The sequence below is a fragment of the Leucoraja erinacea genome, chromosome 36 (assembly GCF_028641065.1).
Source record: "Leucoraja erinacea ecotype New England chromosome 36, Leri_hhj_1, whole genome shotgun sequence".
Taxonomy (NCBI): domain Eukaryota; kingdom Metazoa; phylum Chordata; class Chondrichthyes; order Rajiformes; family Rajidae; genus Leucoraja; species Leucoraja erinaceus.
This window is the reverse complement of record NC_073412.1, coordinates 12776578-12788811: the sequence shown is the minus strand read 5'-3', so window position 1 is coordinate 12788811 and position 12234 is coordinate 12776578. Positions and strand designations below refer to the sequence as shown.

Sequence of the window (12234 nt, the reverse complement as noted above, 5' to 3'; positions counted from 1 at the left end):
CAAGATCCAATGCAGACATGACAGGCCAAACAGTTTTCAAGAGAGAGTTAAAGTTAGCTCTTAGGGCTAACGGAATCGAGGGATATGGGGGAAAAAGCCGGAACGGGTACTGATTTTGGATGATCAGCCATGATCATATTGAATGGCAGTGCTGGCTTGAATGCCGAATGGCCTACTCCTCCACCTATTTTCTATGTTTCTATGTCAATGGCCTCGGTACTATAACCACCCTGTAATTGTATAATTTCATGAAGTTATACACAATGCGAGTCTCAAATTTTTATCAGGAACAGAAAGGTTGGAATACACCTGGTTCCTGCTCATTTTATAACCAAATGTTATAGTTAGTGGCTGTATGCCCTGGGCAACATGTATTGCCGATAGGATAATAGCAGCTAATGAGAAACAAGACTAGCCACCTTACACCATCCATAGATAAACTTGGGCAGCTTACATTCCCAGCGTTGTGAATATTGACTTCTCTAACTTCAAGTAACCCTTGCTTTCCCTTTCCCTCTCTCTCCATCCCTCCCCCTTCCTAGTTCTCCAACCATTCTAACTGTTCTCCTGATTACATTTTATCTCAGTATGCTTCGTTGTCACCTTCTCCAAGCTAACAATGATCTATTCTATATTTTCCTTGAACCTCATCTCCTTTGATGTCTCATTTCCACACCTTACCCTTCCTTATGTCTGTGTGTCCCTCGGCCCTGACTCTCGCTCAGGAAGGGTCTTGAACCGAAATTTCAAGCATTCCTTCTATCCAGCGATGTTGCCTGTCCCGCTGAGTTACTCCAGCATTTTGTATCTATATTCGGTATAAGCCAGCATCTGCTGTTCGTTCTGCCAACTGCACATGGATAAACTGCCGTCTTGATGAATCTCATTGTCTGTAACACGTTTTCACCTAGCAAACAGCTAACAATGCCGTTTCCTTTATCATCGTTACTTTTTTGCATGTACTTCATTCATTTGTTCTAAATCATCGTCTACATCCTCGTTTCCCCTTCTCCTGACTCTCAGTCTGAAGAAGGGTCTTGACCCGAAACGTCACCCATTCCTTCTATCCAGAGAAGCTGCCTGGCCCGCTGAGTTACTCCAGCATTTATAATTTATTGAAATTATATTCTATGTCGCACTTCCAGGGAGATGATAACTGTATTCCGTTGTCTCTGTACTGTACTATGACAATGACAATTAAAGTTGAATCTGAATCTGAATCGTCCTTCTAAACTCCAGTGAATACAAGCCTAGTCTTTTAAACAAGAGATATAGACGATGATGTAGAGAGGTAAAGAACTGATTTTGGATGATCAGCCATGATCATATTGAATGACCTACTTCTGCACCTATTTTCTATGTTTCTGCTTCTAACAATGAATTGGGCCTCCACAAATGAGACTACAATCCCCAGCAGGCTGTTCGTCGGCCGCATTCGGCCGCGCATGACGTCGGGCTGTGGATGACGTAGGATCAAAGACCGCCCTGCGTCTGCCGTCACTCCGCCCGCCGCCGCCGCCCTGCGTCTGCCGTCACTCCGCCCGCCACCGCCCCGCGTCTGCCGTCACTCCGCCCGCCGCCGCCGCCTGCTCAGCCCGACATGGCGAAGACGTACGATTACCTCTTCAAGCTGCTGCCTAAAATAAGGATGACCACCCCCACACAAAAAGGCCTGGAGACAACAGACAAGCAGCATAGGACGTAGCTTGCACCTGCACGGATCACACTGTGGATACACACCACACATAGGCGAATGGTGGGGGTCGAGGTCACACACAGATAGTCCTTGATGTGCAGCCGGAGTGATCCTCCCACAGGACGGTAGTCATTAAGGCTGGTGATGGTAGACTTCTTCGGCACAGGGACGATTGTGGCGGATTTTTTAGGCAGGACGCGTCGGCAAAACCTGCCTCCTCTTCCGATTCTCGGAGGACGCCTTCAACACCACCTTCATCTCCACTATAGGTGAGTGAGTGAGTGAGTGGGGGGCGCCGCCGCCTAAGGGGAGTGGGCCCTGGGGCCTTCACCCCACTCCCAGGGAGGTCCCTGCCCCCCCCTCCCGGTGACTGCATCCCCTGCCCGGATCCTCCCGCCTTTCACCCCGGGGCCTCTTCACATCCCCCCTCTGTACCCCCCACCCCACCCCTCTGAATCTACCCCTTCTAAACCCGCTGCCCCCTTTTAAACCCTCTACCCCATGATCATATTGAATGACCTACTCCCCATCATCGCTTCTAACAATGAATTGGGCCCCCCCCCCCAGCAGGCCATCATCCCGCCCCCGCCCTGGGCCTTCACATCCCCCCCGCGTCCCGTCACCCCACCCCACCACCCGCGTTGTTCCCACCACCCCCCCTGCTGCCCCAAACCCTCTACCCCACTCCCCGTCTCACCCCGCCGCCGCCGCCCCGCTCCAGTTACTACTGTCCGTGTCCCCCACCCATTACCCCGGAGCCTTCACCCCCTGCGCCGTCCAGCGAGCGAGCAGGGACCATTCTCCCCCTCCCCCTTTGCATGTAAATAGATTCTGGGTGAAAAGCTTTTCTTGAAATTATCCCCTGTATTTTATGGGTCGCCCTTCGGGACGCGCCCAGGGAGATGCTCGGAGGACGCCTTAGAGAGGTAAAGAACTGATTTTGGATGATCAGCCATGATCATATTGAATGACCTACTTCTGCACCTATTTTCTATGTTTCTGCTTCTAACAATGAATTGGGCCTCCACAATGACCACATCGGTGCTTTCCCCACCCTTTGCTCCCTCTATCCCGGGGCTTTCCTCCATCCACTGCTTCAACTATCCCGGGGGCTTTCCCACCTGCTCCCGCTACCCCGGGCCTTGCCGCTCCTGAGCTCGTACTCCCACTATCCTGCGGCTTTTCCCACCCTTTGCTTCCCCCTACTCCCTTATTCTCCCCCATCGCTACTATGGGGCATTCTCCTTTATTCACCCCCTCCCCCGCCCTTTGTATTCCTCCCATCACCGAGGGGCCTGGCTGTTGTCCGTTCTCTGCCCCTTCCCTATCACGGGGTGTGTTATTTATTGTTAGTGACCCAGCCTTGGCAACTGATCTGCTGTCAAGAGACTTCCCTGGGGCCAGCTGTTTTGTATGCCTGTCCCCACCCATGTTGTCAAGGCACCAATGTAAGGACTGTGGCTGTTAAGTCACCGAAAGGTCCAAAGATACGCAGTGATGTTTCTTCCCTCCTTTGGACTGTTGAGCTGTCCTTGGATTTTGAATTAGGCATTTCCATTTGCAAATCTTGAATTAGGCGCAGCAATCCCATTTGCAGTTCTTTGTTTCTGTATCGCTGTTGGCAGCTACAAATCATGGTTAAACACAAAATTCTGGAGTAACTCAGCGGGACGGGCAGCATCTCTGGAGAGAAGGAATGGGTGATGATTTGGGTCGAGACCCTACTGGAAACGTCACCCATTCCTTCTCTCCAGAAATGCTGCCTGTCCCGCTGAGCTCCTCCAGCTTTTGTGTCTATCTTCTGTTAAAACCAGCATTTGCAGTTCCTTGCTACACAAGCCATGATTAAAGTTGGTAACCTGGATTTTAAGTACACAAGGTAGACAAAAATGCTCTAGAAACTCAGTGGGTGAGGCAGCATCGATGGAGCGACGGAAATAGGCGACGTTTCGGGCCGAATTTCCTTCGCTCCATAGATGCTGCCTCACCCGCTGAGTTTCTCCAACATTTTTGTCTACCTTCGATCTTCCAGCATTTGCTGTTCCTTCTTAAACAACTTTTAAGTACACAATTTAGGTTTAGGTTTATTATTGTCTAGTGTACCGACCGAGATGCAGTGAAAATCTTAGCTTTGCATGCTGTCCAGTCAGATCAGATAATACTTCACATAAATATGAGAGTATAATCAAGTCAAACTCAAGTACAATAGGTAGAGCAAAGGTAAGATACAAAGTCCAAAATTACGTTTTCAGCATTGCAGCGTATCAGTTCGATAGACAAAGTCCAATGTCTGCAAAGGGATAGAGATGAATAGGACAATACCCTAGCTTATGGTAGGACTGTTCAGAAACCTGATAACAGAAGGGAAAAAGCTGTTCCTGAGTTTGGTGGTGCGCGCTTTCAAGCTTCAAAGTCGTGCATGGAAAGCACGGGGGTTCTTTTTCAAGGTCCCTGGTAGTCTGACTGGCAGTGGGATGTTCTTTGTGCCAACGGCACGGTGTCACAGAGGTAGAATTGCTGCCTTACATCGCTTGCAGCGCCAGAGATCCGAGTTCGATCCCGACTACGGGTGCTGTCTGTACGGAGTTTGTACGTTCTTCCAGTAACCTGCGTAGGTTTTATCCGAGATCTTCAGTTTCCTCCTGCACTCCAAAGACGTACAAGTTTGTAGGTTAATTGGCTTGGTAAATGAAAAGATTGTCCATAGTGTGTGTAGGATTGTGTTAACGTGTGGGGATTGCTGGTTAGCGCGGACCCGGTGGGCCGAAGGGCCTGTTTCCGCGCTGTATCTCTAAACTAAACTAAACTGGTGCCACTGCGATAAGGTTAGATTTATGGATTGTGTAGGAAGGAACTGCAATTGCTGGTTTAAACTGAAGCCAAACACAAAATGCGGGAGTAATTCAGAGGGACATGCAGCCTCTCTGGAGAGAAGGAATAGGTGACCTTTTGGGTCGAGACCCTTCTTTAGACTGAGGAAGGGTCTCGATCTGAAACGTCACCCATTCTTCTCCGGAGATGGTCCCTGTCCCGCTGAGTTACTCCAGCATTTTGTATTGATGTTGGATTTATGGATTGTTGTTCTCAAGAAATCTCATCATAGGCTGAGGAGATGGTTCTAGACTATGTTCTGCCTTTCATTCAGACCATGTCAGATTAGTACGTTGAAGATATTGCGGCACATTTGGATTATGCAAGTGCAGCTGGAAATATGTGTGCAGCATGTTCCCTGGACAAAATCTTTGACATGGCAAAATTCTAACGTCTTTATAAATCATCATCTGAGCCCAGTGTTTTGGGAGGATTCGGACCAGTCTGGGATTGTAGTGCTATCTGTGGGACATTTGCTTGAAGTGCAAAGGTTTGAATTTCAAAATGAGTTGGAGCATTGTCTTAAAACACAAATTGCTGAGGAGATTCTGCTGCCTTTAGGTAGACTCAAAATGCCGGAGTAACTCAGCAGGTCAGGCTGTATCTCTGGAGTGCAGGAATGGGTGACGTTACTGGTCAAGACCCTTCTTCTGGCAAGATTAAGGGGAGAGGGAGACATAGAGATTTTGTAGGGCAAGGTGTAAAAACTGATCAAAGGGGATGAAGATCAAGGAAAATGTAGAATACATCATTGTTAGCTATGGGGAAGGCGATAAGAGGCATATAATCAGTAAAATTTAATCTGGAGGAGAGTGCAACTAGTCAGAGAACTAGGATGGGCGAGGGATGGAGAGAGAGGGAAAGCAAGGGTTACTTGAAATTGGAGATGTCAATATTCATACCGCTGGGTTGTAAGCTGCCTAAGTGAAATATGAGGTGCTTCACCTTTCTCTGTGTGGACCTGCTGTATCCCTGGAACACCTGTTGGCATATTTCCAACATCTGTGGTTTTTAAATGTTAATCGAGTGAACTAATACCAAGATTTATAGGCATCAGAGATAATGCCTGACCTGCTGAGTTACTCCAGCATTTTGTGTCTTGTCAAGATTTAACAATTGTCTTCTGCATAAGTTGAGAATGTAGCTTAATTTGAGATGTATTCTGAATATAAATGTCTTCCGTTTTGTTATTATTGGTCTCTACATTTAGGGTATCTGCAAAGACATTACAATTTTAGTCTCAAAACTGAACTTTCAGTATGAATAAAATTGATCATCAGGTGTTGATTATATCGTGTGAAGTATGCGCACTTCCTGTGATAGTCACAACACTTGCTTTCAACAAGAGTAATCCCATGTATTCTTCTTGGATTATGGTGTATAATTAGTCGAAAATATTTGTATTTAGTCCATTGGCAAATTTCTATCAGTTTGCTGAGTGTCATTTTGCCAGTGAAAGCACTTTTGAAGTGAATTTAAATCGCATCAACGACCTGCACATGTCAAGGTGTATTAGTTTGCTGGCTTGCCTAATAAAACGTAATTTCCTATTTAAGTGTACCAAATAAACCACAACATAACTCTGGCATTTACAGCAAAATGTGACGTACATTGGCTACACACCACAGATTGGTTTTACTGTGTATAGATTTTGCATTAGGATGCATGGATAATTTAGGTTTAGTATAAATGTCACAACAGAAATGTTACTTATGACCAGATTTCACATGGGATGCTGCTTGTATTTTAGCCATAATGCTACATCAGACCGGTTTATTATTTTATAAAATCTGCCCACAGTTAATTTAACATAAGAGCAGGTTGTTCTCTCAGCCCTCAAAGTTGCCTAACCACACACTTGCACAGCTCCCACGGCTAAATGCGTTGCAGATCATGCAACTGGCATTATGCTCAGTAGTTCTGTGTAAATGTTGCAGAAGTTGAACTCATAACTTGCTTTGTGCGTTTCCAACTAAAACACCCTCTACTTTGTGATGCCACAGATGAGAATGGATGGGCAAATGTGGACTTTAGAACAGGCTTGGTTTGACTGCGAAGCATATAATTCAGTCTCCATCTTAAAAATTATACATGCAGCTAGGCACCAAAATTTACGACAGTTTTGAAAACTAGAAAATTGCAGCTCAGTGTAGAAACTTCTCATAATTTCTTCTTCTCCTGCAGATAAAGGTTTGAACCTGTGAGGACCATTGTACAATATTTATTGCTTTAAATTTTCCAATTGGCAATTGTTCTCTTCATCATGAGCATCACTTTCAGTTAATACATTTTACTGGCCATTTAAGATGGAGCTGAGGTTTTTTTATTATGATCAGTGCTCAACAGCTTTCTGTACTCTTAAATCCAGGTATATAAGGGTTGAAGGGGAAGATAGAACTGAGCCAGGATCAGCCTTAATCTCATCGACTGGTGAAGCAGAGCAGTAGGTTGTGGAGCCTCTATTCATGGCCGTGCAGGAATTGCACAATTCAATAATCTCTTGGGTACACAAAAATGCTGGAGAAACCCAGCGGGTGCAGCATCATCTATGGAGCGAAGGAGATGGGCAACGTTTCGGGCCCAAACCCTTCTTCAGACCTTTGATTGTACCTTCGATTTTCCAGCATCTGCAGTTCCTTCTTAAACACAATAATCTCTTTGTCAGCATTTATGTTTGGATGATTAGTTTGCAATTAAACCATTGCTTTTAAAATTTCAAATGTGTCCCATTAATTGGAAATGAGGATTTATTAGGATCATAGAATTATAGTAGAGAACTGATCTGTCCTCTTTCAGTAAGAAAAGATTCATGGTGAAGCGACAGCATTGTGGAATGAAATTCCATTCAGATTGATGAATTGTGATTGAAGCAAACTGCATGTTGTCACATAATTGTACAAGAAGGAACTGCAGATGCTGGAAAATCGAAGGTGGACAAAATTGCTGGAGAAACTCAGCGGGTGCGGCAGCATCTATGGAGCGAAGGAAATAGGCAACGTTTCGGGCTGAAACCCTTCTTCAATACCTCATTGCCATTCACCCATCTGCTATCCACCACTTGCTCTACCCAAACCCAACTCCAATCTATGGTCCCGAAACGTTGCCTATTTCCTTCGCTCCACAGATGCTGCCGCACCCGCTGAGTTTCTCCAGCAATTTTAGCTACATAATCGTACATCTGGTTAAAAGTGTGCGTTGAAGCCTGGATTAATGCTGGAGCTAAATTATTTAATGCCAGTTTGTCTTTACCACTATTGGGGCTACATGAGACAAAGTAATCTGATCCAAGTCAATTACGAACACTGTTGTACAGAGTTCCTTTGGGCTGTGTCATTTTAAACCCATAGGTCCACTATGGAAATATTTCACAGATGGTTTGTTTTTTTATGTTTTTTGTTAGCGAGTGGAATTGTGAGTTTAGCCAAATATGAGTGCAGTTCAAGTATTTAAACCCTTCACTTGCAAATTTAAACTAATCATACTGGTAAATCATTTTCAGTTGTAAAATTCAAATTGAAAACGGGTTTTATGAGTTGGTTTCTGCACCTTATTGTTTAATTTGTTTCTTCCATATTAATTTTGTGCTATTATTACATAATTGAAAAAGTATCCACGCAAGATTTGTGTTGTTTGTGGTTATGTGAACATGTGGAAGTGCATGTAAATAACTAAACCAGTACTTAAAAGAAGTTACACAAAAAAGCTGGAGAAACTCAGCAGGTGCAGCAGCATCTAGATGCTGCTGCACCCGCTGAGTTTCTCCAGCTTTTTTGTGCACCTTCGATTTTCCAGCATCTGCAGTTCCTTCTTCAACACTTACAAGAAGTTGTTGCGTTTGTAAACTGTACAGTGCATGGATATTTTCATTAAAATTGTGTCCAATTTGAATCTTTAGCACAGTAACAGTCTAAGCTTGTGTAAAGCTTCTGAATACATTGAACATAGAATATGACAGCACAAAACAGGCTCATTACCCCACAATGTCCGTGCCAAGCATGATGCCAAGACCACCTCTTATCTTCCTGCACATAAATCCATATCCCTCCATTCCCAACACATCCATATTTCCTTCCAAAAGTCTCTGCAATGCCACTATCGTATCTATTTCAATTACCATCCCAGGCACCCAGCTCCCTCTTTGCAAACCTAACTTTCCCCCCACATCTTTACAATTTGCCTCTCTCACTTTAAAGCTGTGCCCTCTAGTATTTTGATTTTACCACCATGGGAAATAGACTGTTACCTTATTCATGCCTCTCATCATTCTATACATCGTGTCTCCCTGCAACGTCTGGGCAGAGAAAACAAACCATGTTTGTCCAACCTCTTCTTGTAACTAATCCCCCCCAATGCATGCATCATTCCGGTAAACCATCTCTCTACCCTTTCCAAAGCCTCCACATCGTTACTGCAATGGGGGTGACCAGAACTGCACGTGACATAGATGTCTAATAGACCAAAGTTGTATAAAGCTGCACCATGACTTCCTGATTCTTATACTGTATGTCCCACTGTACATCAATGCCGTTAAGGGTCATGCCATATATTTGTGTCCCTTAGTGCAACACCTCACACTTGCTCGCATTAAACCACATCCACAATTTCTCCGCCCATTTCTGTGGCTGGTCTGTATCCTGGTGCATACTTTGACGGCCTTCCTCACAGTCTGCGACCCCAGCAATCTCAGTGCCATCCACAAATTTACTAACCAACCTACATTTCTGCTGGTCATTTAAATATATCACATACGTCTGAAGAAGGATCCCGATCCGAAACGTTACCCATTCCTTCTCTCCAGAGATGCTCCTGTCCTGTTGAGTTACTCCAGCATTGTGTGTCTATCTGAGGTCCCAGCTCAGAACTCTGCATAACTCCACTGAGCACAGACCTCCAGCTTGAATATGCTTGTATATCCACCGCAACCCTCTTGCATTGTCAGTTCTGAATCCATATGATCAAGTTACTGTTAATCCCATGTATCTTAATCTTCTAGATCAGCCTACCACGGGGACTTTACAAATGTGTTACTAAAATCCATGTAGACAACTTCCACCACCCTACTGGGTCCTGACCTGAAACGTCACTTAACCATTTTCTCCAGATGCCGTGCATGGAGTAACTCAGCATTTTGTGTCTATTCACCACCCTATCCTCATCGATCATCTTTGTCGACAGTTCAAAACTGCGTGCGTTTTAAAAAACTTTCCTCTTGCCAAACTTTAACTTTCTTTTCTTTTTGTTTTAAATAATGTGTACATTTCACTTGGCAAAAAAAAACTTAAACTTTTACAGTAGAATACAAGGAACTGCAGATGCTGGTTTATAAAAATGACACAAAGTGCTGGAGTCACTCGGGTTAGGCAGCATCTCTGGAGAACATGGTGGGGAGTGGGGGGTGGGGGGGAGCTGGAAGAGTGGAGAGGCAGGACAAAGCCTGGCAGGTAATAAATAGGTGGATACAGGTGAGAGGGTTTTTTGATAGGCTGCTGGTTGGACCTCAAGGCCAGACATTGCAGATGAAAAACCCACTGACCCATGGCTATCTGGACTACACTTCTTCCCACCCTGCTTCCTGTAAGGACTCCATCCCCTACTCCCAATTCCTCCGCCTACGCCGCATCTGCTCCACGGATGAGGCGTTCCACACCAGGACATCTGAAATGTCCTCACTATTCAGGGAACGGGGGTTCCCCTGTGAGACAAAGGATTGAAGAGCTCCTCCTCTCTTCTAGCTTTCCCCCTCTCCCCCGCCCCAGTCAGTCTGATGAAGGGACTCAACCCAAAATGCCACCTATCCATGTTCTCCAGAGGTGCTGCTTGACCCCTAAGTTAATCCAGCCAATCGCCACATACCATCTCCCCCATGTCCAAAGACCGCTTTGGCAGTAATTCTTTTCCCTGGTCCATGAAAAAGAGATGCAACACTTGAATTTTGGGACAAAATCGTTCCAGGTCCAGAGGTTTACCTGTGAACCTCTTTTCCGCTGCTCTAGATGAACTTTAAAGACCAAGTTTGCGTTTTTCGTTTCCGCTCGGTCCGCAATAACCAAGCTGACCAGTTCAGCACTTTCCCCCTCCCACTCCGCCTCTCTTTTCTCCTCCATGGCCACAGCGAACAGCACCGGAAATTAGCAGCTATATTCCGAGTCTGCACCCCGGGGGCATGCTCCCAATTTTGGTCCTTGCTGTTCCTCCATTGCCCCCATCCACCAGCCCGCTCTCCTCCTCCTTTTCCTTTCTTCTCCCCCCCACTTCTGAGCATGGGTTTCGGCCCGAAACGTTGCCTCACGTTAGTCTCGCACCCGTTTTTCTCCAGGTTTTTTGAACCATATTAAGAATGGATCTTGACTCAGTTGTGTCCAACTTTGACCGTGAGATGAAAATTATAAGAATTTTGGCAAATGCAGCTAAATCAGTTGCGTTTGTTTTCCAGTAATTTTCTTGGTGGGTTCCATTGCATCTAGTACTTGAGCAGGACTGTGAGCCCCCTGAGTATTTCCACACCACAGTGAATGAACTTTAATGTTAGATCACTGTGGCTACCCTGACTGAAATTGGCACCTGCATTTGACATTAAGGCATCAAACTTTGTTCACCAGCAACTTACCAGTTGAACTTTGAACTATCAAAAGTTTAGATGAGACTAAGTCGATGATAAGGTGACATTTCTATCAGACTGGATAGACTCGCCTTGTACTCGCTAGAATTGAGAAGATTGAGGGGGGATCTTATTGAAACTTGCAAAATTCTTATGGGGTTGGACAAGCTAGGTGCAGGAAGATTGTTCCCGATGTTGGGGAAGTCCAGAACAAGAGGTCACAGTCTAAGGATAAGGGGAAAGTCTTTTAGGACCAAGATGAGAAAAACATTTTTCACACAGAGATTGGTGAACCTGTGGAATTCTCTGCCAAAGAAAGTAGTTGAGGCCAGTTCATTGGCTATATTTAGATGTGGCCCTTGTGGCATAAGGGATCATGGGGTATGGAGAGAAGGCAGGTACAGGATATTGAGTTGGATGATCAGCCATGATCATATTGAATGGCGGTGCAGGCTCGAATGGCCGAATGGCCTACTCCTGCACCTATTTTCTATGTTTCTATGTATCTATTTCACCAGGAAAGATGTAAGGCATGCAAGTTTTGAGTAGTTCCTTTATTAGAACCTAAATGATTTCATTCAAATATCTTTCATGTCTCGTGTCTATTTTTAAGATTTGACACTAGCTGTCATAAAATGTTGTTAATGATTTAGGGCAAGCTGAAGGAAATGTCCCTCAGGGTTAAGTATAACTCTCGATCGCAGCAATAGACAAAATAGTTCAGTTTAGTGTACAGTGAAAAGCTTTTGTTGCATGCTATGTGTTATGTGTTCGATACCCCATAGAAAATTTGGTTTATAAAATTTAAAGTTGCGAAAAGCCCTACTAATTTAAGGCAGCTTCAGAAGTTCGTGTTAATAAGTGATAGGAGAAGAATTAGGCCATTTGGCCCATCATATCTACTCCATCATTGAATTATGGCTGATCTATCTCCCTCCTTCTGCCTTCTCCCCATAACTCCTGACACCTGTTCTAATCTAGAATCTATCTATCGATATACCTCCACAGCCTACTGGGGCAATGATTTCCACAGATTCACCACCCTCTGACTAAAGAAATTCCTCCTCAT

General features: G+C 44.9%; 1 protein-coding gene across 1 annotated transcript in view; it reads left to right on the top strand.

Moving 5' to 3' along the window:
• Positions 1–1600: 1600 nt before the first annotated feature.
• Positions 1601–12234, top strand: part of rab8b (RAB8B, member RAS oncogene family) — a 92200-nt gene continuing 81566 nt past the window's right edge. Inside the window, exons 1-2 of the mRNA XM_055662803.1 lie at positions 1601–1670; positions 1891–1965. Coding sequence (XP_055518778.1) covers positions 1601–1670; positions 1891–1965 — 145 coding nt within the window. The remainder of the gene's footprint in view (positions 1671–1890; positions 1966–12234) is intronic.